This window comes from Nematostella vectensis, chromosome 6, assembly GCF_932526225.1.
Source record: "Nematostella vectensis chromosome 6, jaNemVect1.1, whole genome shotgun sequence".
NCBI lineage: Eukaryota > Metazoa > Cnidaria > Anthozoa > Actiniaria > Edwardsiidae > Nematostella > Nematostella vectensis.
In genome coordinates this window covers 11,613,071-11,639,290 of record NC_064039.1, presented here as the reverse complement: position 1 = coordinate 11,639,290, position 26,220 = coordinate 11,613,071, and the positions used below count along the sequence as shown (strand labels likewise).

Below are 26,220 nucleotides of genomic sequence, written 5' to 3'. Positions count from 1 at the left end.
ATGTTCTCATGCACACTCAAGTATTTCCTTGCCATGCTGGTTGGCAAATGACATTTAAATTTTAGCTTTACATCCTGTAAATCAACATGGTTACCATGGCATTATGATTCGTAAACGCTTTATTGTAATTAAAAAAACAGTCCAATTTAAGAACTACTTTCGTGAAAGTGCTGGTATACCTTACCTGTAAACATGCTCTCAATGTTACATGAATGGATGGTAATTTTTTTAAAGTAATGGTGTTTGGATGATGCATATTTCCATGTGCCTGGACATTATTTCAAGTCAAACTAAAATGTAATCTCATTGTAGATCTTGAAGTCTTTTTCGGGGATATGGGGAGAACCATCAGATATTTCACACCAGCAAGAAGACTTGTGTCAACATAACCCGTCTCCGTTACAGTCAACATCCTTCCTCAAGACAGAGAAAGATCCAGTAAAAGTATTAAAAAGAAGGAAAAGTAATACCTCAAGGTTAGTTTTATGATCACCAGAATTTTATTTTATTCTGGTGATCTGGCCATTTTATTTCTTAACCATTTAAAGTTTGATATTGCTTTAGCTACTCTGAATAACGCTCCCATTGCCAATATATTATCACTATCACCATGCTAATAAAGTCTCACTCTTACCGACAGAAAATCTCTAATTGAAGTTTAATATAGTGACGACTTCAACTAAATATCACAGACCTGTCAACAGAAAATATTGCTGAATCTAAAGGTTTAGATATGACCAACTGCACATTATTCAGTAATGGAGAGTTTCGAGTTTAACGTTTTATGGTTCTTTATAAGTTTGGTTTGCGATCAGAAGTATTCATAATGTTTTTGTTTTGCCGTTATTTGGACTATTGACCATAAAGCTCTCTTACAGGAACAGCAAGAGACGAAATAGCAGAGAAGTTATGAAAGAACCAGTCAAATTGGAATCCGCTTCCTCGAGTGACAATGAAACAAGGAAACCACATGATCCAGACAAATCATCTGTAGGAAGAATCCCAGATGGCGAACATTTAAGGCCTGGGTGTAGTTACTACAGAGGTTCTCCCCCTTCCTCGAGGCATTCTCACTCGTCTTCTCCGACATCTAGTTCAACTTACCCCTCACCCTTTGGCTCTACAGAAAGCCCCTTTCAACCGAGAGTTTTGCAAAACATTTCACCACAAAGACAATTCGCATCTCCTCAAAGATCCCTTGGAGCGAGCCCTGTTTCACATAGACATACACCGGTAGATAAACACACATCTCCACAGCATCTGAGCCCACCTATAAGACCATCTTCACAGAAATCTTCACCTCAGAAATTTGCAACCAGCTCTCCGTCATCTGCATCACCGTATAATGTCAATTCAATGAGTAGCCCCCAGACACCCCACGGCTCAATAAGTGCACATCTCTACAGCTCACTCCCAGGAGGGGCAGGATTTCCCTCTCACCCCCTGATGGGTTTATATGCGCCTCCCAGTCTGCACTCACACTCGGCTGAATCTGGCATGACGGCAGCACAACTTTACACTCTGCAGCTTCAACAACAGCAGCATTTGCAGCAGCAGCAGCAGCAGCAGCAACGATTCAACCATCGGACCTCACTAGGTTCTAATCAGTACATCATGCAGATGTACCAATTGCAGTCCATGGCGGAGCAACTGCAGGCAACACAGCGTGGAGAACTAAGCCAACAGCAAATTGACTACCTGAATCGCATGCACATTCAGTTAGTGGGCGAGTATCAGCAGGCACAGATGCTCGAACACTACCAGGCATCTGCGGCTTTGTCTGAAGAGATGAAACTTGTTCAGGAACACTTTCAGAAGCAGTCGGCTAGCTCCTTCACGCCGCACGCTTTTGTAGGAGAAGCTTTTGACCCCGAACAGTACAAGCTGCTGCTGTCCGGAGGTGCTCCATCTCCAACTATGAACATGGAGCAGCTCCAGACACTGTATGCCACGTTTGTGCAGCAGTCGGCAGCACAGTCAGCACGAGCACTGGAGAAGGCTGAAGAGGCCAGCAGCCACGAGGCAAGACTTAGACGCTACATGCAGGAGCACAAGGTGGGGGTTAAAGAGCATTGCAGGCCCGTAACATAGATTTGGGTTGGGGGGGGGGGGGAGGGGGGGGCTTTTTAAGTCTCTCATTTAAAGTCCAAATATATAGTAAAGCAAAAGAAGAAGCATTTCCACTTAGCCGCGAAGGACATTCTCATGTACTTAGAGAAAAAAATGCATCCTAGGCTGATTCATTCTGAATTTGTAATTTACAACAATGCTTTTAAGGTACAATGTGCTTCCATGTTGTTTTATGGATAAGAGAAGTGTTAGTATATTATTGCCCCAATGGTTATGCGATCAAGTACAGAAGACACTAAATATGGATTCCGTCTTCTGCATTGGTTCTTTAATGTCCCACAGCACCATGTTGGGTTTTGTCAGGTTTGTTGGACGGGTTCAACATTTATGGTTTATCCATCTGAACCACGAGGGATGCATGGCTCCAATTGTGAATCAGTTTCACTGTCAAACTCGTCATGACCACTAAAGAATCTACGTCTTTTTTTTGTCTGACATGTCACAAATGTCTTCAATTACGTTGTCAGCTACAACCAAGAAAACGTTCATATTTTTATCTGGTTTATCAGGAAGAGCTCAAGTCCATGCAGTCACATGGTGGTGAGATGTTGATGGCAGTGCGAGCTGCCGCCATGGCCGATAGACCAGCCTCCTCATCTTCCACCATCCCGACCTCCACTGCCCTGCATAGATCACCACCAGCTAAGGTATCACCCAAGCCCTCCAGGTCAGCGTCTGCTAGCTTAAAGCTGTCGCTCATGGCTGATAACTCCATCCCTGTTGAACTGAAGAAAGAGGAAAATAAGACAGATGATCAGAAGGCTGTGGCTGCTTTAGTTAATTCGCCGTCAGGGTAAGGTTTTATAAAGGCTTTTTTGACTATCAAAGGAAGTGAAGACGTACTGTAGAAGGGATCTGGGGCGTAGGATGCTTACGCGTACGTAAAACCCGTATGAATTTGTGTGAATCCCGTATGAATTTGTGTGACACCCGTATAATTTTGCGTGAAACTCGTATGAATTGGTGTGAAACTCTAATAAATTAGTGTGAAACCTGTATGAATTTGTGTTAAACCCGTATGAGTTTGTGTGAAACCCGTATGAAGGTATGTGAAGGTGTTTAAAGGTAGCACAATTGAAGAAAGAATAGATCAGAGTTGTCCCCTCTCCTTTCTTTAATCTGTTTACTGTCATGTGATTTATGTCTCCATTTCGTCCACTAGTGAAAAGCGGGCTCAAGAAATCAGAAAAAGGGTTATAATATAAAATGGCCTACTTGTTTATGATTTCAGCCTACCATCCCCATCCGCAAGGAGTGTGAAGCCGGTATGTGTTTATATGGTTAGACTTGTCTGTCTACACTCACACATCTATTCACATCACTAACATCAAACAGTTTTGAGTTATTTTGGCAATAAACTTATTTTTTTTTATTATATACAAATTGGGCTGAGATAGGCTATTTGTACAATCCAGTCAGGTACTTGGTGGTTGGAATTAAAACTACAGCGTTGAGCTCTTCACCTGGGTCCTTGAAAAATTAGTAACAGGTTGCAGTTCTTTCAACTAAAAGTTGACTGTGGCAATCCCCTGTTCTGCAAATGCTTCTTCCGACGTGATTTCAAAACTATGTGCTGAGAGATTTTGGCGAAAAATCACTGAGTCCTTCAAAAACTAGATGAGCGCAGTATTGTTACGGGCGTTGATTCTCAAGCATTGATTCTTGAATTCAGGTCAAGTCAACTTGGGAATTAAAAAAAAAAATACTTGTCTTTTCGAATAAGGATTTTGGAAGGTCCTGTTGTTCACCGCAATTCATTAAACCTGTATTTGGTGTACGTAAAAGAACCGCTGGAGACGCTGACCGTGGTACCATCTTCAGTGGCATTGCTTACATACTGACACTTACACTTATGTTAAACAAAGTGAAGCAGTTACAATAGGGGATCCAGGGGAGTGCAAGTGGGCGGTGCCGTTCGGGCTTCCCCCATATGTTTTTTTTTATATTGGTACCCCTCCTTTTTGTTACCCCCTCCATACACAAACACACCCCTTCGGAAAATTTTGCCTCTGGTTCATATCTATGTAAAGTAAATTACATCTGAAGCGCATTTGATGCCTCTCGATGTTAATTTGCGTTATCTAAACATTGCATTTTATTTAAAAAAAAATTCAAGGTAGACTAAGTCAATAACCTCGATGGACTTAATATACTCACTGTTAAATGTTTCCTTAACGTTCCTCAGTTTTATCGAAACTACGGTATTCTTGCATTGAGTAAGCCATTTTATATTATTTTACAGGATTTCAAAAGGAAGAGTCCTGCTTCTTCTGAAAAATGCACCGAGAAATTATCACCTCGAGACAACAAAGCCAAGGAAAAACTAAACGGGCCATCAAAGCAAAGACAAGACACATTAGGTACCAAAACTAGTAATTACGACCATAACACAGCTAAAAAAAATACACCCAAAGCTACAGTCCTGGAAGAATCGGCGAGTCTTACATCAGCAAATAGACGCGGGTTACCAGTATCACTATATAGCTCTAACACGGGCAAAACGCCCGACTCTTGCACTGAGTTAAAGGGGAGTGACAAACACAATGAGGAGCAGTCTGGTAGAATGTTGGCGGAAAGAGATCTTTCGCCGTTTTCAGTGGACAGGCTACTGGAATTCCATAAAACATCAGCGCAGGACGCGATCAAAGTTCTTTATGAGCCACATACGCTGACAAGCAAAGAACAAGTGATAGAACATAAGGCTAAAAGGAAACGGAAAAGTGAGAAGGCTAAAGGCAAAGGAAAAGGAAGTAATAGCAAGCCGTCGGCATCACCTCAAAATGTACCCAACGAGAAGCAGCTAACAGATGATGAAATGTCTAAGTTACAGGGTCCTACACGAGCCTTAATGGAACATGATGGGCTTGGGAATGAACCGTATTCGTCTGATTCTCAAGTAGCAGCTACCAAGAAGAGTTCCAATACTTCGGTTAACAAGATTGTACTCACCCCAGTGAAGTCGTTAAATTTAACTCATTCTACCAAAGCGGATTCAGAGCTAAAATCTCCAAAGGTAACCAGTATACACACTTCGCATGAAGATAGTAAGGTCATATCAACGTCATCCGATCATTCTTCCAAGAAATCTTATCTAGGAATAAAATCTTCATTAAAACCCAGCGTACGCACTTCACACACGACTGATGGGATAATATCAGCAATGCCGTCTAAGGAATCTTCCAAACCTGATGTATCGGTAAGGTCTTCAGGAACTTCCAGGGTGCCTTCCTCAAAAAAAGCTGACGAAATTTTATCAATGTTTGACGACCAATGCTTTTTGAATACTAAAGCTGCAGAGAAGCCTGGGGACCCTGCTAGAGCGGTAGATCTTTCTAGGACCCCATTAAGTAGTTTTCCAGCCAGTCACATAGAAAATACCCAAGTAAACTGTAAAACACGTACTCCAGGCATCACCGCACAGGAAGATCCTCCTAAGTCCACCTCCCCTCCTGTTCCTGTCAACTTTGTACCAGACAATGCGGTCCTGAATCTTAGCACCCATGAGACATTTCATAAAAGTCGCGAAGAAATTCCGATCAAGAAGATGGAGCCATGTGAACAGCCTCCGCCAAAGAAAATGGCCAAGCGGAAAAAGAAAGAGAAATCGGAGTCTGATGATAAAGTGAAACCACACGTTGATGGTGGAGAAGATGATGAAACCAAGAAAAAGTCTCCAAAGAAAAAGAGAAAAACTTTGAATGGTACTGATGAGAAAAAGGAAAAACGCAGACGGAAAAAGAAAGTTTGGCCTGATTTCGAAACTGGATCTGAGACTGAGGTACAACAGAGAAAAATACAGTTTCACAACATTAGAGGAGAGGGGGGGAAGTTTGCCCCAAAGACTCCAAAAACGGACTCTTCTTCGGACTTATCGATAAATACAAAGGGAGGTAATAATAAATTGAATTTTGGACAATTTGGGGTGGTTCCTAAAAACGTGGGTAATAACATTAACATGTACGAAGGGAATGCGGCTACTGACCAAAGAACAAACGAAAGCCAAGTCTTGTCAGGCACACCGACTTCTGTGAGAATCAGTGAAGCTATTGTTGTCAAGCATCTTAGAGTAAACGATTACACACCTCAAGGGACTTTGACAACATTACAGGCTGTAGCTAAGATTGCTGAAAGATCAGGTCAAACCGTCGGAGAAAAAGCACCTGCAAAACAAGGAAACGAAACAACGAAAGTACTAGAAAAGGAAACAGTAAGTAAACCAGAAATCGTGGTAGAAAATGCGGTTGAGGCATCTTCTGAAGATAAAGAAGGGACTTCGGTACTCGGAGAGGAGGGATTAACACCAAAAGTAGTGGAAGCCGCTACCATAGTGACGGTAACGGCGGAGACAACGGACCAAGACGATGGGACGGCTGACGAGGAGAAGCCACTGATCGAGTTGATAGGAAAAATCTCCAATGAGAAGCGAAAGAATTTGGAAAAGCCACGCAAAAGAAAGAAAAAGAAAACTGAAGGTGGTGAGTAAAACGAGATCCTATATTCCTTGAAATAACATACCCAACAGCTCATACCATTGAATTGTCTGAAAAGAAATCTCCTTTGTTACGTTTGATTTTAACTGCCTACGGGCCGATTTAAGGAAGTAGGTGGTTATTTTAAAGTGGCCTTGCAAATAGATCGTGTTACTTCTATAAGATGCCAACCGTAAGAAAGTAGTGGCCGATCGACATTCTTAGAATTGTTTTAGATTTTTTATAATTTTGCTCAACTCTTTGTCTCCTCCTTAGAAGATGCTAAACCTCAGGAGAAAAGAGCGAAGTCAAAGGAACCGAACGAGGAATTCTTTATCCAGGTACCATGAAGCGGCATACAGCTGTTGTCAAGGAATTTTTCACACTTTTTTTAACAGAAAAATAATTTACTTTGTGAAGCAATTGTTACCAACGTTCTTGTATTGCAGAATGGCGGGTGTGTGAAGTTTCCTAAACTTCCCCGATGCCGAGACTGTCGCGACAAAGACGACAAGTCACCTTCGGACTGCTGTCGCTTTAACATGTTTAGAAGGTAGGAGAGTTAGTTAAAGGGTCATCACCTTGATTTTTAAGCCATTTTCGACGGGAAGGCAAAAACCTTCGTAAAACTCCCAGGAGGCTTTATTTTCTTGCAAGTCTAAGGCCTATTTTGGAAAGATGCAAAAATCCGCAAAAGTTTGTTATGTGGATTAACGCAAATGTTGTTTTAGCGTCCAACTTCCCATAAGCGCCCCCCTTTGGATAAGCGCAGCTCTTAAGGCGCAAAATATTGTATAAGTGTCCCCTTCATATAAGTGCCCCATTCCTTCACGAAAGTAAGAATAACCAAAGCAAGATCATGAATATCGTACTGAATTTGAGGTGTTCTTGTTTAATTCTACGGTATTCACAGATTGAGCTTGAAATAAACATAATCCTATTAATACTTGAAACAGAGACATGACAGTTATACATATAAAGATGGTCTGCATTAATTAAATAAGCGCCCTGCTTCGAATCGGTGCCCCCTCGCGACTTGCTCTAATTGTTTTTCCTGTTCAAGTTCAAGTTCCATCTACAAACCATACAATTTCTTCTATTCTGTTTAAATAATCAAGCAGAAGTCTGTCTTCCTTTGGCCTCTTCATATGCCATTAACTCGACAGGGTCGTGTCCACACCCTTGTAGCTCAGCTGCAAGAGGGACGATAAGCTTCACAGTCGATCATTCTTTTGATTGATCCCATTGACAGGTTGAAGAGAAAGAAGAGGTCAGGGCGTATCCACATGGCTGGGTTTCTGATGCCCGAACACGCGGAACCGGATGACTTCAAGCCTTGGGTTGCAAACGCTGATGGTAAGTAACCAAAACAAACAGACAGGTTTTTCAGGCTGGAATCCTTCTCCCGATAGTGATTGGAATTCTTGTAAAAAAAAGGGGGGGGGGGATCAGTGACGTCCCTTCATTTTTTTTCTATTATTTATTGTGACCTATGTGCTGCTCACTCGGAATGTGTCTCGCTTAGAGGAGGGATTCTAGCCTAAAAAACCTGTTTAGAGGCTCTCTCTGATGTCACCATTGCAGGGGAGCGATAGTGCTTAGAATTCTTGTAAAAAAGGGGATCGGCAACGTCCCTTATTTATTTGTTTGCTTGATTGCTTGCTTGCTTGTTTGTTTGTTTGTTTGTTTATTTGTTATCTATTTTTTATTGTGACCTACGTGCCGTCCTACTAGAAATGTGCCTAGTCAAGAGGAACTAAGTTTGAAGACAATCTTGTTGTGTAAATGGTTTGTTTCCAGTTCTGAGCGAGCTGACTAAGGAAGAAGCCATGTACATACTGAAGCGAGTCGGTGATGAATTTTGCTCGTTGGTTCAGGAAGAGAAAGAGGCGAAGGTCCACGCTAGCTCAGGAGGTAAGATCATGGGGCGAAGATCCATGCTAGTTCTTAAAGTAATATTATGTGCGAATCCACCCTAGCTCAGAAAGTAATATTATAGGCGAAGATCCACGCTAGCTCAGGAAGTAATATTATAGGCGAAGATCCACCCTAGCTCAGAAAGTAATATTATAGGCGAAGATCCACGCTAGCTCAGAAAGTAATATTATAGGCGGAGATCCACGCTAGCTCAAGATGTAAGATTATAGGCAAAGGTTCACGCTAGCCTCAGGAGGTAAGGTTATAGACGAAGATCCGCGCTAGCTCGTTATGATTATGGGCCATGGGGTTTGAGGCAAAATTTAAACGATCGCCAGCAGTGCGGATTAAACTCTGACTATCGTGCGTAGTAAAATAAACACTAATTAACCGGTTGAATAGCAAAGTATTCGTATCTGTCCAACTCCCATTTGACCGTGAGCTGTCACAGTGGTAAAGTAATACACCAAGATAATGCATCTATGAACACTGTTTGCTCTGCGTTTTCAGTTGAGATCGCGTACAAACGTGCCGTGCTCGGGGTAAGGGAGATGTGTGATGCATGTGCCACGACGATCTTCAATATCCACTGGGTGTGTCAGAAGTGCGGATTTGGAGTTTGTCTCGATTGTTACGAGCTCCGTGTACAGGAGAGGAAAGAGAAAATGGAGAGTAAGTGTAAATGCAGGCAAAACTACGATGATTAATACGATGAACCCTGCTAACTGAAAATAAGATGACACCAATTCCCCATTACAGCGCGGGAACCAAATGTATAGACAGTATTAATATATTAACTACTTTTGCAGCTTCAACCACAATTCTATTATCGCCTTGGAATTTTTAAGAATAGTCTACGCTTTCGTGTTTGGTATTGAATTTCTTAAAAATTTTTCAATTTTTAAACTATTTTTGACTCAGAACGAAACTGACGTTTTATGCGATTGATAGACGACAGGGGCGTAGCCAGGATTTTTAACGGGAGGGGCCCCAAAAAGCCCCATATAAGACATTTTCTCCTGTATGTTAAGTGATGTCTCATACATTTACTGTATTTTTGGCTGCTGGGCCATCCCCCCTGGCCACGCCCCTGGAGGATGAAACCAATTCGTGATGAAGTTAATTTGAACCCTGGCTAAGTTGAGAGCTGATTTATTGTATCAAATCAGATATCGAGATTCTACTGTATCGATCTCATAAGTATGATGTTTAATGCTAAGGTTTTAGGAAAGAGTCTAATCCAGGCTCCGGGTAAACATTGCATTATTAAAGTATTGCGTTTGTTTGTCTTAGATGGGATCGGCGGATTCGAGTTCAAGTGGGTTAACTGCGCTCCCGGCATTTGTCATTTTCCCAAGAATTTGACGATAGCACAGATCATTCCAAGACAGGGTACGTATAGTGGTATGTGGTATGTGTAGGGTATGTGGTATGTGTAGTGTGTAGGGTATGTGGTATGTGGTATGTGTAGGGTATGTGTAGTGTGTAGGGTATGTGGTATGTGTAGTGTGTAGGGTATGTGGTATGTGTAGGGTATTTGGTATGTGTAGTGTGTAGGGTATGTGGTATGTGTAGTGTGTAGGATATGTGGTATGTGTAGGGTATGTGGTATGTGTAGTGTGTAGGGTATGTGGTATGTGTAGGGTATGTGGTATGTGTAGTGTGTAGGGTATGTGGTATGTGTAGGGTATGTGGTATGTGTAGGGTATGTGGTATGTGTATGGTATGTGGTATGTGTAGTGTGTAGGGTATGTGGTGTGTGTAATGTGTGTGTTATGTGTAGTGTGTAGGGTATGTGGTATGTGTAGTGTGTAGGGTATGTGTAGTGTGTAGGGTATGTGGTATGTGTAGTGTGTAGGGTATGTTGTATGTGTAGTGTGTAGGGTATGTGGTATTTGTAGGGTATGTGGTATGTGTAGTGTGTAGGGTATGTGGTATGTGTAGTGTGTAGGGTATGTGGTATGTGTAGTGTGTAGGGTATGTGGTATGTGTAGTGTGTAGGGTATGTGTAACAGACTAAACATGAGAAAACGTACCGTGTAAATAGTACTGGTGTAGATCCAAGATGGACGGGGATAGTATTAATGTAATGGTTGTTTTAGTATAGCGCTCATAACAAAGGCGTAACCCACGGGGTATTCCTTCAGTATGCAAATACATACGAAATGAAGAGGTACAGACTGCCCCACACAGTTTACAATCATGAGTTCGAGATAGCGTGTAAGCACTGTCAATGAAGATAGCACCATGGGTCAGCGCCTTCAGTGGTTAATTTACGTCCTCCAATACGGCGACGGCAGGGAGAACGTAACCCCCAAAAAGCTATCATGCTTTGCGCTCAATTTTAAACTAGTTTTGATAAACAAAACTAGTTTTGATAAACAAGCCTAGAACCTAATTTCTAACATAGCGAACAAGGATAGTCTATTTTTCAGCGCACACGTTCCCGTCCTCGCTAGACCGTGAAACGTGAAACCGCTGAAATGTATCAGACAGAATCCATTTCGAGTACATTTCGTGGACGACGACGGCAGAAAACAATGGGATTTGATTCAGAATTCAATAGCAGCACGTTCAATTGCGTTTTGTCTGATTTATTTCAGCCGTTTCACATAAAACCACGACGTAAAAACTCCACTTTCACGGTCAATTGAGGACGCGGACGTTTGCACTGTAAACTCCACTAACTACGTTCGCTGCTGTAGAAATAATGTCCTAAGTTAACTTTTATCCGTATCCAACTATAATATTTTGCCTATTCCATTGCAATTTAATTATTATTGATCATATTTTAATTATTATTGAAACATATTTTTCGATCGCCTTGTCTTAGCCGTCGCTGTCGTCGGCTAATTTCCTAATTTCCTTGGGTGGCAAGCGACGGAACCTCCGGCCTAACGTGCTTATTTGAGAAAACGAGGGATTTACAGTCCCTGATCTAAAATACAATAATTAAGTTCTCATTATGCACTAAAATATCTGGGCGCCAGGGTAAACCACCAACAAAACTACGATACTTAGGGTTCCCTATATTTTGGTAGTATTGTTAGACCTCGCCGAGAATCTGCACAAGACCCGCATAAAGTGGAAGATCAGTGATGGCTGCCCCTGTCACTACCAACCGGAGGACGATGACCGCACCCAAGGGCTGTCCAAAGAATCTGATGGGCGTAAGAGTGGGGCGGTACCTTTCTCGGAGACTATCCCTTCAGTCGGACACGCCCAAGTCGGGGAAGGACAGGATGTTCCGAATAAGGAACCTATGACGGTGAAGGAACTGATTAAAGAAAAGATTAGGAGTCGCGAGACTAGTAGAACGAAGAGTGAAGGGCAAGATAGTCCAAAACCTGCTGAGGCGCAAGAGAGACCCTCTAGCGACCATCGAGTGGCTAGTAGTGGGATCACCGCTACTGGTAAGATCCCTGCGCCTTGTCCGGCGGCAAACCATGTTTTTGCTGGGAAGGGACAGGTGATGAAGCAGGATGGAGGGACGAGCGAGGGACAGACCAGTGCACCTGATTCAGGTAAACTATGTCAACACAGTACTAAAGCTTAGCTAAAAGCTCGCTAAATTCGAGACAATGTTGTTAATGAGCATATCAAAAAATAGAACTTTTCCGGTATTATTTCATGCTTTAGAAGTATAACTAAGCCGCTTTTATTGTAGGATGATCTGAATTTTTCCAGGGATTTTATTGACCCTTGAGATGACAACCTACTTTACTAGAATCGACGAACTTTGTTTCCTTTTTGTACTGTTTTCTTAACTGTGATTTAGAATATTCTGCAAACTTACCTCTTGGATCAAACCCTTCAGTGTGTTTCATTGGCCAACACTCGATTTAGATAAGAATTTAACTTTTTCGAACGGGCTGCAAGAGTTTCACATGATAGTTACATTATGTCCACATCACTACCCAAGGGAAGCGCAAAACAAGCGAAGGCTGGTCGAACAACCGCAACCAAAGGAAAAATTTGCTTTCTCTTGCACTTGCTACTGCACTTGTGTTCCAATTTTTTCCAATTTAATATTTGTGTATCTCTTTACAATACAGTAAGCTTGGACGAGGACCAAAGAGACGCCAGCGGAGAAGCACTGAACACATCCAGCGGTCTAAAGCTTCTCATGAGCTACAACTCCTCTCCGGATGACTCCCCGTCTGGTACCCCGGCGGCTACCACGACCAGCCTTGCATCCTCCACCAGCAAAGCGGCAGGGAACGTATTCGACTTTAATTTAGACTTGCTGGCTCTTGTTGCTTGCAAGGAACAGAACAGAGATAATGAAGGTTTTTCAAGTGCAGGCGCTAAGCCGTATGGGTCGGAGAGAGAGCCTGTTGCACCCATCGTGAAGGAGGAGACTGGTGCTGCAGAAGGGAATGTACCAGTTAGCGCAATCACATCTGTCCCGGGACAGACTGGTTGCACTGGTAACGGTGGTTGTACTGGCATTGGTAGCGGTACTGCAAGTGTTGTGACGAGCAAAGCTGTTGAAAATGTAGCGAGGCAGCAAGTCATTCGTGTCAACATGGGCTCTGACGGGATGCTCTGTGTGACTCAGGGGACAAGGAAATCAGGTAAGGACACAATCAACAGCTAGCATCACTAGCATCTATATGACCGACAAATTGGAGGTTTAGGTTTATCACCTTATATAAGACAAAAAATTAATTCCCAAATAGTGTCCCAACTTTGTTCTTGTTTAACACTTTTTTTTACCAAATTCAGTAAAAAACATCGCAACAGCATCCCAAAAATAGCAGATGGAAATGCTTTCTTGCACTTGCCAGGATGGCAAAATGGCGGCTGACGAAGGCTTTATAAGCACCTTTCGGTCTCGAAACTGCCATTCACCCCCCCCCCCCCCCCCCCCCACAGGAGAAAATGTATAACTTTCCTTCCCCCTGTCAAGCCTACCTTGTAATCTTTCAAGAAATTCTGTCAGTTCTGACTCTTTCCTTTTTTTTTTAACTTCTAGGCTCGACTAACTCTGCGAATTCTCAAACGACCACACCCGCAACAACCTTGCTACTACTACAGACCGTGAATAACAGCAACATGGCAACCGCCATCCCTGTAAACGTGGTGTCTAGTAGAGAAACTGGGCTTAACACAGGGAACAAAATACTGAACTCCAACATGAAGTATGCAGCTGATGGGAATACCGCCTCACTTAAAACAAAACCCATTGCTATCGCTCCCAAAACTACCAGTGACACAAAACAAATCGGACATACCACAAAAGTGTTTAACACGATGTCAACGGGGACTCAAAGCGTCTTGAAGTCTTCCACGATCATGTCAAGTCCCCTCGCTATCCCGAGTGTGACTTGCATTTCACAGACAAGCAAACACCCTCCACTGACTTGCAATCAAGCCCTTAGCACAGCGCCTTCCTCAACTCCGTCTTCTGTTGTATGGACTTGCTCTGCTTCGACGTCATCAAAAATAGAATCCAATTCGGTCAACATACCGTCCACTCTACCTGTAGGGCCAACCCCTAGAACCGAAAAGGCTGAGTCTGTGGGCTCGAGTAGCGGTGCAATTGACCCCGTTGAGGCTCCTACAACGATAGCGCCATTAGTGCCTCGTGAGCCTCTTCCTGAAGTCGCGACAAGTGCCGAGTCCACGCGCACGGAGACGACACACATGGACGAGACCAGCAGGAGCGCGTTTAGTGACGAGCCAGTCATCACGGACGAGTACCCAGCACCCCACTCCTTCCTTTGTGACGGCCGTCTACTGAGGCTCCACGAGCCACATCACCATGGCAACGTCAAGTGTTTCGAGAAGCGGTGGATTGAGGGCAAGGTAAGCAGATTTCGGGGTGCCTGTGGTTTTTATGGAACTTTCACGCATGCACCTGCCTCGCGAGCCAAAAACTCAGTGTACGGACGTCAATCGAACAAAATTCGTATCAGGATCAGCTGAGGCGAATTTTTCTCCTTTTTGAGAGTTTTTGGCCGCATGAAAGTTTTCTCACCGTGTGCACCGGCCTTTAAAGGTTGCAATTGAAATTTTCACAATCATTATCAAATGATATTGCTTTCAATATTGCGACTAAACATTTCCCCCATAATCTTTTCATATTTCATTTTGTTTGGATTTCAGCCGGTTTTAGTGAGTCACATTGACAAGTTGCTGGACACAAACCTCTGGTCGCCAGAATCATTTGGCGAAGAATTCGGTGAGTTATTACGTGCACGCTTTCATCTATGGCGGGGAATAAGAAAAAATAGGACGACACGCACGCGCTGTCGTCTGTGGCAGACAAATCACTACATCCTTACTTGGGGATTTATGACAGTTAAGCGGAACCAGAAACAAGTAGATAAAGGAAATGAAAGAAAGAGAAAATGTTGAATTCGACATTTGTTAGTCTGAAAACGGCCGTCAAACATTTATAGCGTCTATTTGGCTGTATCAGCGCAAGCTTGCTTTTCGAATCTTCGAAGAAAACATATTGAATTTTTTTTTCTATAGATTCTATTTTTTTATATATCACTTTTATTTGTGTGTATGTCTGGGTTGGACTTAAAAAGTTCAGTTAATTTTTTTCTTTTAAAAGTTAATTTACTGTAATCTTAAAAGTGCTTTTTAAATTATTTTTTCCCAACTTATTTAACTACAGGAGACGAGCTTGCAGATGTGGTGAATTGTCGAAATGGCGTTGTCATTGAAAACTTTGAAGTTGGGGCATTCTGGAAAGGATTTGAGAGTATTAAAGGTGAGGAAACACTGTGACTTGCCAAGGGCGGTGACTCGAGTTATTCCTTAAAGTGCATATAATTTTCATTTAAAGATAATCGACAAAAAGAAGAATAGGGCAGCTTTAATATTTCGAAGACAGTTTTGAATTTGATTGAAATCAGAATTTTTTAGGGAGTTTTGAAGATCGCACTCTGTCCTAGGTTGCACCAAAAAGGTCTGGGTCGATGACATAATTCGAGGGTTAAATGGAGTGAACCGCTGCGAGTCATGACAACATTTTTTACCTTAAAATAACATAAATAAAAGTATGTGTGGAGTCACTCTGTACCTTACAATTAAACTTTATATGATTTTTGTGCGTATATGCGTATATGTATTAAATAATATGTCGACTGCTTACCTTACAATCATGGTACTCTATTGTTTCCCCAAGATCGTGCTGTAGACTGCAATAATCAGCCCATGCTTCTCAAACTCAAGGTACATCACAATAAAGAACAGTTTTGTTAAAGTAATTGTTGTTGCTTTTGATGAAAGTAATTGTTTTTGTTGAAGTAATTGAAATAAAGATTATCTTATTTAATAGGACTGGCCTCCCGGAGCTGATTTTAGCGAAAAGTTACCTTCAAGGTACCACATATCTTTTGCCCTTTTTCACTTCCCGTTTGTTCATCTATGGTGAATTACAGCCAAGAAAACCCTGAACGTTATGCTGCTTCCCAAAAATAAAAAAATAAATAAATAGCACCGTTCCTTCTTTTTGTCCAGATTTAAAGACCTTATGGATCACATCCCTCTACCAGACTACACAAGACGGGACGGCTCCCGTAACCTTGTATCCAGGTGGGTGCTGCCTTGCGATAAAACCTTTTAGCATGTAACAGACATCGGCTGCTTCCGAAGAAGGCTTTATTATCTGTCATGTAAAAAAACTTGTAGCATTATATCGAGAAAATTGTTATCAAGATAATTGCCCATATTCTGTTGTTGGTGCCTGAAATTGTGATCATTAGATATTACTTTTATTTATCGCGATATCGAGCTTCCACTCAAATTAATCTAATAGGCTAACAGCAGGCTAACACCTTGTTGCCAATCAATTTAGATCATGCGATGCTTTCTTTCGGTGGATACTTTTGTTCGTATTCACCCATACACTCGCTCGAGTGAGAAACAATCATACAATTGTAACCACCAAAAGGAATCATCACATGATTTAATTGTTAGTCAATTTGGTCAATTTTGACCAAGGCAACTTATGGCCGATAACGGAGAGTTCTGCTTAAAGATGTCATTAGCAGTTAATTAATAAAGGGTTCAATGTTTTTTTAAATTGATGTTGTATCTAAGCTCCTCTGTTTAACCTTTGGTTCCTTTTTGGTTACTTAAGTATCGTCCATTGTACATTTGTTGCAGACTCCCTGACTTCTTTGTCAAGCCTGACTTAGGACCAAAGATGTACAACGCGTACGGTAGGTGAACCCCGACCATTATCCTTGACCCCTGATGCCCATCCCAACGAGCACCAGTGCTCTCCTATTATCAGCTGGTATTTTACTATAGGACATTGACTGCAACAACAATAGGCCACTTGCCCTAAGAAATTTGGTGATATTTTTGAGTGCCAAACCTGCGTGTGCTCCAGCTTTTGGCGGCAAAATTATAAAAAACAACTTAATAACCGCTTATTAATCAGCCAGGTAATGTCTTTGTCAGATATAGCTTATTTTCATAAAAAGACGTTTGTTTTGTGTACTTCAATATCATATTACTCGAAAATGTGGTGAGATCCAGTATCATAAAGTCCAGGTTATACTGTACTCACTATTTTAAAGGAATTAAATTAAAAAGTCGTTGGAGACTGTTCCATGTTACCAACACATCTTCCTCACCTTCATCCCTAGCATAACGTCCCTAGCAACGATATGTGGAATTCACAAAGCTGTAATAAAGGCTCTACGTAAAAGGAGGGCACTCAATAAGATGATTTCCTCTTTTTTCTAAGGCTCTGCATCATTTCCAAAGGAAGGCACCACGAATTTGCACATTGATATGTCAGATGCGGTTAACGTGATGGTGTATGTAGGCGTGCCACGTGATGAGGGCGCGGGCGAAAGGGAAAAGAGAGGTAAGTCTTTAACCCGCTGTGCAAGCCCACGTAGGCGAACATGTTGGAAAGCCTTGCATGAGCAACTTGGTTAAAAAAAATAGCAGAAATGGAAATATGAGGTCAAGGTTTCTCACATTTCGGTTTGATTCCCCTTGGTGAAAGCACAAATACTATGAAGGCGAAATGTATATCTTTATAAGTGTATACCGAAATGTATAGCTTTTTTGGTGATTTTTACAAACGCTGGGATAAAACAAGTCGAATCAAAATTTAAAAAGGCAGCACTTCATATTTTGATCGCTGCTGCTCGTTAAGTTTTCCCATTGTTGTTTGCACAAGATTTAACTATTAAAATACAGGCAAAAGCCCTTGGAGAGGTATTTTCATTGACATCCCAAAAATATGTTCTTGGCGTTTTACACTCTCTCTCTCTATTTTATGTGTTTGAGTATAAACATGATTACCAACAATTAGTTGTTATTGACTCCTTGGTTTCGTGTCTGTAGATGTCTATTCTAATTGTTTGAATATAAAAATGATTACCAATAGTTCGTTGTTATTGACTCCTTCGTTTCCTTTCTGTAGATGTCTATTCTACATGTTTCAGTATAACATGATAACCAACAGTTCCTTGTTATTTACTCCTTGGTTTCATGTCTTTAGATGCCATTAAAGCAGTGGACAGTGCTTGTGACAAAATCCAGCAGCAACGTGTCCGGCGCGACACTGCAAGGATTGTAAGTATTGCCCTGACCGTTGCGACATTCCAAGGACTGTTATTATTGCCCTGACCGGCACAAGACTGCAGAGGTTGTAAGTACTGCCCTGACTGACACTCAAAGGATTGTAAGTATTGCCCCTACTGATGCAACACTGCAAGAGTTGTGAGTATTGTCCTTACTGGTGCGACACTCCAAGGACTGTAAGTATTGCCCTGACCGACACTCCAAGGATTGTAAGTATTGCCCTGATCGACACTCCAAGGATTGTAAGTATTGCCCTGATCGACACTGTCGACTGGTGCGACATCGCAAGGATTGTAAGTATTGCCCTGATCGACAATGCAAGGATTGTAAGTATTGCCCTGATCGACACTCCAAGGATTGTAAGTATTGCCCTGATCGACACTCCAAGGATTGTAAGTATTGCCCTGATCGACAATGCAAGGATTGTTAGTATTGCCCTGATCGACACTGTTGACTGGTGCGACATCGCAAGGATTGTAAGTATTGCCCTGATCGACAATGCAAGGATTGTAAGTATTGCCCTGATCGACACTCCAAGGATTGTAAGTATTGCCCTGATCGACACTCCAAGGATTGTTAGTATTGCCCTGATCGACACTCCAAGGATTGTAAGTATTGCCCTGATCGACACTCCAAGGATTGTTAGTATTGCCCTGATCGACACTCCAAGGATTGTAAGTATTGCCCTGATCGACACTGCAAGGATTGTTAGTATTGCCCTGATCGACTGGTGGGACATCGCAAGGATTGTAAGTATTGCCCTGATCGACAATGCAAGGATTGTATGTGTTGCCCTGATCGACACTGCAAGGATTGTTAGTATTGCCCTGATCAACACTGTCGACTGGTGCGACATCGCAAGGATTGTAAGTATTGCCCTGATCGACAATGCAAGGATTGTAAGTATTGCCCTGATTAAATAAACTTCCCAGCTCATTAGCTGGATCATTTGTATGTACAGAACTCCCCTAAATGGGGATTTCTGGGGTACCAAAGGGTTACCAACTAGCACATATGCTCATTTGTGACATAAATCGAGATGTCAGTCAAATTACATGAGAAAATATATGCACTCGCTAAACCAGTTCCTGTCTTCACGTCTTCTTAGTCATTGCTGAAGATTATTGTGTGGTTAATGTTTTCCACTATCTTTATATCCTTTCCTAGCACCATAATAATGTGTTGCCTTGGCTTTCAGGGAGCACTGTGGCATATCTACCATGTTGAAGATGCAGACAAGATACGGGACCTTCTACACAAGGTGAGCATTCCAACTGGACTACCAAATTACAGTATACAAATCAGTTGTTTCTGAGTAATGGCATAGTTATCAGAAAGATTCCAAATATGGCACAATCTTGGTTCATGCCCTGTGTTTTGTTATTTTCAGGTGGCTAGAGAAAAGAAAATGAAATATGCAGCACATCATGACCCTATCCATGACCAGGTAAGCCAGACATGATAGGTTCATCTATGACCAGGTAAGCCCAACATAACAATTACATCTATGACCAGGTGAACCCAACATAACAGGTGCATCTATGACCAGGTACATCTATGACCAGTTCAGGTATCACCTTTGACCAGGTACCTCTTTTTATAATACATAATGATAATGCACAAGCCATGGAGCTAAAACAGTTTTTTTCTAAACTATTGTGACATGGCATATTTATCTTCCTTGTTTCTTAGTGTTTTTACCTGGATCATGAGATCCGTGAGCGGCTCAAGAGAGAGTACAACGTGGAAGGGTATGCCATTTGCCAGTGCCTAGGTGATGGAGTGTTTATCCCTGCTGGTGCCCCACACCAGGTTCGCAACCTCTACAGCTGTGTAAAGATTGCAGAAGACTTTGTATCCCCAGAGGTAAACACAGTTTCATGTCGACTGTTAGACAAATTGCAGACTGAGGAGTGCCAACTTGTATTCATTTAGGGTTGTAGCAGAGGGTGGGGACACGTGCCCCTCCCCCCCATTATTTTTCTGTATTGTGCCGCCCCCACAATCATACATGGCCTGCTACGGCTCTGTCATCCCTTGCATGCCTTAGTGAAAAATGAACAAAAGTGTTCCTAGACTAGTTGGGACCTAGTATTTATTCCCTCTAAATAAATGAAAATCTGGTTGCATATAAATGTTAAAGTGAGGTCTTTCCAAGAGTTTCATTTTGATTTTTCAAAGATTCAATTTATTGCATTAACAGAAGAGATGAATATAGAAGAATAAGGGTAAAGAAACTATTGTGGGTGTTACATATAAAAAAAGGACCAGTCTAGTATATGCAAGTATCTCTTATATACAGTCATGCTTAAGCACATTCTATTATATTATGATTACAAATGACAGATTTTTCAGATAATAGCATGACATTTTTATGTCTTTCAGCGTATCGGGCATTGCTTCAAGACTACTCAGGAGTTCCGTCACCTGTCTGACAAACACACCAATCATGAGGATAAGCTTCAGGTCAGTCAGGAACATAGAGAATGAGGCATACACTAACAAAACCAAACTCTGAGACTAAAAGTTAGTGTTTAAAGTGGCATTGCCACAAGCTTACTTCCGGAAACCTCAACCGACAAGAGAATCTATTAAAATCCGCACTCAGGCCATCCGCTCTAAATTATTAGTTACACCCCAAAAGAAACTTCCAATAGACACGCTGAGAGATTTTACAATTTTGAAATACTTTTTACATTAAAAGTTAGTGTTTAAAGTGGCATTGTCACCCGTTTACTTCCAGGGAACCCTAAACCAACAAGAGACAAAAGAATCTATTAGAATCAACACTGTGACAAAAGAATCTATTAGAATCCGTACTATTTAACAGGCCATCCGTTCTTAATTATTAGTTACATCCCAAAAGAAACTTCCAGCAGATACGCTGAGAGCTTTTACAATTTTGAAATATTTTTCACATTTTTTATTAAAAATCATTGGAGATGGTTATGTAATTGACCGGAAGTAAGCTGGTGACATTGCTGCTTTTATTTGGGTGATAAAATATAGATCTAGAAAAACTTTACAGAACTACCAGCAGTACAGCCGTTTTGGTAATACCATTAGCTTATTGCTAAATAAACTGAATTTAAAAATGCCAGATGCTCTTTTATGACAAAACTTTTCCGTATTTGCAGGTCAAGAACATCATTTATCATGCAGTTAAAGATGCAGTTTATGTACTGGAGAATTCAGTACAGGATATGAAGAAAGACAAGGAAGAGTCTACGAAATCTTAATGGTAATCTAGAAAAAGGAGTTAGGAGAATGAAAATAAGGGGATGGTAGCACAGCCATTGATTATTTCTTACTAAGCATGCATGCTTAGTAAGAAATAATGGACATATGGAAAGTAAAATAATGAAACACTCAAGAAAAAAACGTTTTCAAAAATAGAAAGAAATGGGTTTCAGAGTTAGCTTTAGAATAAGCTTTCTAAAGCTTTCTATGTATTAAACAGAGTTTCGTTCCTTGAAACAGGGCTTCTGGAATTATGCAGAAAAAAACCCAAAATTACGCGGGATTCTTTGCTAAATTACGCGGAAAATCAATCACTACGTGCTAAATTACGCGGGATTTTGCAAATCATTTTTCTTTAAAAATCAAAATTTTGCGGGATTCTTTCCTGAATTATGCGCTAAATTACATGGAATACCCAAACTACATTTTGTACCGAAGGAAAGCACAAAATAACTTGAAAAAGGTTTATTTTTTTGCGCGAAAATATCTTAGGCGGGTTTTCATTAGCTCCATTGACCCACCAGCCAATTAAAAAAGGTATTTTATTATTAGTCCTAGGCCTTCGCGGCTTAGCAAAGAACGCCTAGTTATTTTATTTGTTTGCGAAATTCAGTTCAAAATATCGCACTCTTACGAAGAATATGCCTTTTTATGAGAAATAGAGGTAAGAACCCCAAAAGAACACATCAGCTGTGCACTTAAATGTTTTGTCTTTCAAAATTTACCCAAATTACGCGGGATTACGCGGGAATTTGTGGATTACGCAGAGAAAGCCAAATTACAAGCTTCCGCACAAGCGCGTAATTCCAGAAGCCCTGTTGAAAGCAGGTTAGCCTTAACCAAGTGATAAATATGGCTGTTTTATAAAAGAATGTAAATTACAATAACCCTGTTAACATTAATCTGCTTTCTAGGAACCAGGTCCCTGCTGATAAATCATATGGCCAGAATATTCCAAGCTATTTTCAATCCTTTTGTACTATATGCTAGAATTTACCAGATAGTTGTCATTTATACTAGTAGGAGAAGCCCTGCTTTGAAATTCTAGCAAACGCATAGAGCAATTTGTTACCTTCACTTCTATGATGTTAACAATACTATAAAATTGTAAATACTTTATTGCAACCTCTGATACAAGGGATCAAACATTCAATTGTTTTCATAATATTTGTGTTTATTTTTGTAAGAGATGTAAATTTACATTTTGTGTGATAATGTGCAGTTCTAGTTCACACCATGTTTACAGAGTTATTTCAATTAATCCATGAAAGGGTAGATTTCTAACCTTTTGGTATGCAATAATAAGAGAATTACTTTGTGAATACGCCACTAGCTTATGGATTAACTAAAATAGCTCTAATTTTGAAGGATATTGCATGACTTCATACACAGTAATTTTGTTATTATGGATAATTTATTTATAACCACAATTCAAAATCAACTGGAAATGTGAATATGTATTTACCATGTACCTCAAGTTGATAAATAATCATAGGTGCTTTTAGTTCTTGTACATTAACAAAAAAGAAAATATATTTGTACCTTCTTTATCTTTCTCCTTATCTTATCATAGTTTGTTCAATTTCCAGTTATAGTCTTTCCACTGTAATTGGATGGCTTCCTCGCCATTTTTCAATAGCTCTTCAATTTGTTCTTTATCAGTAGGTTGTGAGTACTGGGCAATCCACCTAAATGATTCAACAATAATATCATTACACATGGTTAAAATGTCATATTTTTCATGTTCTGAATTCAGTAGTAGATTGATAAAACCATTCCAGGGGTAGGTACAGGGGGTGGATATCCACCCCCCTTTTTAAGTAAAAGATCTGAGATCAATGTGACCTACCAAGAACCACTGGATCAGTTATAATCCGTCTATCCGGCCATTATCCACCCCCCCCCCCCCCCCATTTTAAAATCCTGGATCCACCCCTGCATTTGACACATGGAGTTTAAGGCAGCATATAGTTAATTAACAAATTTTAATTTACTGTGATCTTAAATATTTTGCTAACTGTGTGTCCTCTTTGATTGCTCATTACTTTACAGTAACATTACTTTCCTAGCAAGTTATCCAGGAAATCTCTGCTTAGATAAACTCAAAAACTGCCACGAGTGTGACCTACTGTAAGTCTGTCTAGTGTTAGCGGCTCTACGTTTCTGCCATTTCACAAATCACAAAAACTGAGTTTGACAGACCAATTGTGTTTGTGGTCACAACTTTTTCTACCTTAGCAGGCCAACTGTGTCGGTAGCAAAGTCTCCTTTGTACCAATTGAAGATTTTGGATAAGGTGACCTTAGAGAACAAACAGATCATGAGCTCAGTATTTCAGATTATAGAGTGAGCGGGGGTAAGGGAGGACAGGTTTAGGTATCAAGCCACCACTTAGAAAGCTATTGACCAATTAATTTATTCATCTAGGACAGTGAAAAACAGGCTTGCTGAAACTACTCAGAGGGCATGAGATCTAGAAAGTTCTGGATCCTTCAGCATGGCTTGCAGAGGATCCTTGAATTGATAGAATGCAAGAGGGTGAAACCTTTACAAGCAGGGTGGGACACAAATAGACTCTGTTAACCATGGGAAACAAGTCCCTGTTTGTGGAATGCTAGTTGTAGATATTTTAGCTAAAGACAGGAAGTGTATGGATACCCTTTCAGGTTAGGACAAATATAGCTACACTTGTGGATCCAGCCTCTGTAAAGTGTGGGTTGGGAAGACTAGAAAATGCAATTGGACGGAGAGAGGGGGTACTGCAAAAAATTACCAGGAATTTATTGAAATGATGGATGGATATCCACCAAATCCAACCCCAGAATATGTTCTTGATATACAATAAAAAATATGATCCATCTGGATAAATACCCCCCCCCCCCCCCCCTCAAAGTAATAGCTACTGAGGGCTGCTTGATTTGCACTTACCACTCCATCTGATAAAAATACTTCTTGTGTGATAAAACTCTTGGCTGCTGCAGTGAGACCTGCATCTAAGTTTTTGGCTGAGTACACATTAATAGCTGGGCAGGACTACAGATAATAAAATGATTATAGGTTATCTTAAAGACTGTTACCTGGCAGCTACTGTCTAGAATTGTACCCTGAGGGCGTGTATAGGTATCATCATTATCATCACCATTACGGAAAGAGAGAGTCACCTCACCTTGGCACCACAAACAAGAGCAAAATGTATCCTTGGATCAAGACAAGGCAGCGTCAGTTGCAGGCGGGGGTCATTAAGGTTGAATAATGGCTCTGGGCTTGATGGGTGAGGCTTGTTTGCTTTACGAACAAAAAGAATGCTGTAGATATTATATAGACCTCAAGAGAACTAAAAAATGTGATATACTGCATGCTCGTTGTATCGTTTAGGGAGTAAAAATTTCTGCAAATGTTATTTCTTAGGGTATTTTTCTATCTCTGAGGGTGTATCAAGCTAATTTGGATGGAAAAATGATCATCAGCAAAACTTATTTTTATGTACATTAATAATAGTTAAAACAACTATTCTACAATAGTAGAAACAACTATGTTAAGCTGAACGAAACAGCTAAAAAACTTAAAGGGAGTGGAGAACAAATTTCACTGAAAGGTGGAGCAATGACTTGTTTGTTATATTCTTACACCTTACCTCTAAGTATTCCATGCTCAATGTCATCCAAAGTCAACACGAATCCACCAATATTGTAAGCTGTTTTTTTCCAAAAGTTTGTAATCTCCAAAACTGAGTTGGGCAGGTTAGCTCCCACCTGACTTGCTAGCCCATGGATTGTCAAAGCATTATATATGTCTAAGGTTCTATTTGTTAAAGAGGGTATCAGTCACCATTGGCAGATGCACATAGCAGAACGAGTTCGCTTTGCTTTAATCGTTGTCGCCACACAGCTTGGAGCCTCTGGTACCCAGGGTACAAAGGTACCAGAATACTGTACATATTTCATAGATACCAATCGATACCAATCAATGGAAACCATAATATGACACTGAAAATTAATTACCATTCCATGTCAAACGCACAGTAGCTTTTTATCGACTGTCGATCAATAAGATGATAATATTAACTTTTCAAACTTACATGACTTGAGATCCCTTACTAATCGGCCAATACATTACATATAAGTCCAATGATTTTTATTTTTTTTCACTGATTGGTAGTCATAAGTTTCCAATATGACCCCCTCCCCCCAAACACACACAAACATATCAGCGGCGTAGCCAGGATTTTTAACAGGAGGGGGTGCAAAAGGCCCTTTCAAGGCATTTTCTCCTGTATTTTAGATAATGTCTCATACATTTACTGTATTTTTGGCTGCTAGAAGGGGGGGGGGGGGGGGCTAGGCCCCCTTGGCCACCCTTCTGTGTACGCCCCTGAACACAAACTGGAAAGACGCAATACTGTAACTCCACAAAGCAATCACATAGGATACCCCCCTAACACACACAAAGACGCAATAACTCCACAAAGCAGTCTCAAAGGATACTAATAAAAAACGCCTTCTTCTCGTCTAAGTTTAACCCCCACAGGTCTACAAATTTGAGTTCTCTAGCTTTCCTGATGTAATCCTGGAAAAGTGCACTTCCCTTCAAGCTATTGTAATCAACCCCTTTGCCATCAGAATCCATAAAATCTCCCTTCATCTTTAAAATAAGTCGCTGCATTTGTCTAGATAGCTCGAGCGCTTGGAGAATCGCGCCTGGTTCCTTCGTTTCTTCATCATTTAGAATACGAATAAGCTTATTGGTTTGCGACTCGGCCATTTTGTAGAGTTCAAAGTGGATTACATAATTCAATATAGATTTGTCTAGGCGTTCCTCGGGGCACATCGGAACGACACAAACGTGAAAATGGCTACAAATGGAGACTCCTCTAAACTTAAAAAAGATTAAAGGTCAA

General features: G+C 40.9%; 2 protein-coding genes across 4 annotated transcripts in view; one reads left to right on the top strand and one right to left on the bottom strand.

Annotated features, from left to right (window-relative positions):
• Positions 1-22,873, top strand: part of LOC5512047 — a 29,492-nt gene extending 6,619 nt beyond the window's left edge. The window contains exons 9-36 of one of the 3 annotated variants that reach the window (XM_032381412.2): positions 313-476; positions 879-2,055; positions 2,640-2,923; positions 3,362-3,395; positions 4,373-6,605; positions 6,876-6,940; positions 7,049-7,152; positions 7,852-7,955; positions 8,400-8,513; positions 9,027-9,188; positions 9,810-9,908; positions 11,558-12,040; positions 12,572-13,093; positions 13,495-14,327; positions 14,628-14,703; positions 15,148-15,243; positions 15,661-15,707; positions 15,814-15,857; positions 15,996-16,070; positions 16,644-16,699; positions 17,233-17,355; positions 18,001-18,074; positions 19,282-19,344; positions 19,474-19,530; positions 19,776-19,949; positions 20,469-20,549; positions 21,221-21,324; positions 22,238-22,873. In XM_032381412.2, coding sequence (XP_032237303.2) covers positions 313-476; positions 879-2,055; positions 2,640-2,923; positions 3,362-3,395; positions 4,373-6,605; positions 6,876-6,940; positions 7,049-7,152; positions 7,852-7,955; positions 8,400-8,513; positions 9,027-9,188; positions 9,810-9,908; positions 11,558-12,040; positions 12,572-13,093; positions 13,495-14,327; positions 14,628-14,703; positions 15,148-15,243; positions 15,661-15,707; positions 15,814-15,857; positions 15,996-16,070; positions 16,644-16,699; positions 17,233-17,355; positions 18,001-18,074; positions 19,282-19,344; positions 19,474-19,530; positions 19,776-19,949; positions 20,469-20,549; positions 21,221-21,322 — 7,446 coding nt within the window. In that variant the 3' untranslated portion in view covers positions 21,323-21,324; positions 22,238-22,873. Of the gene's footprint in view, positions 1-312; positions 477-878; positions 2,056-2,639; positions 2,924-3,361; positions 3,396-4,372; positions 6,606-6,875; positions 6,941-7,048; positions 7,153-7,851; positions 7,956-8,399; positions 8,514-9,026; positions 9,189-9,809; positions 9,909-11,557; positions 12,041-12,571; positions 13,094-13,494; positions 14,328-14,627; positions 14,704-15,147; positions 15,244-15,660; positions 15,708-15,813; positions 15,858-15,995; positions 16,071-16,643; positions 16,700-17,232; positions 17,356-18,000; positions 18,075-19,281; positions 19,345-19,473; positions 19,531-19,775; positions 19,950-20,468; positions 20,550-21,220; positions 21,454-22,237 lie in introns of those variants that run through there. The other 2 variants (XM_032381413.2, XM_048729470.1) reach the window with 2 other exon arrangements.
• Positions 22,480-26,119, bottom strand: LOC5512028. Its single transcript, XM_032381415.2, has 6 exons — positions 25,808-26,119; positions 24,958-25,116; positions 24,490-24,608; positions 24,252-24,356; positions 23,557-23,624; positions 22,480-23,011 (listed from the first exon to the last, which is right to left on the bottom strand). Exons 1-6 carry the CDS (start codon positions 26,082-26,084, stop codon positions 22,891-22,893), a joined length of 849 nt encoding a protein of 282 aa, XP_032237306.1. The 5' UTR covers positions 26,085-26,119; the 3' UTR covers positions 22,480-22,890.
• Between the last annotated feature and the right edge of the window lie 101 nt (positions 26,120-26,220).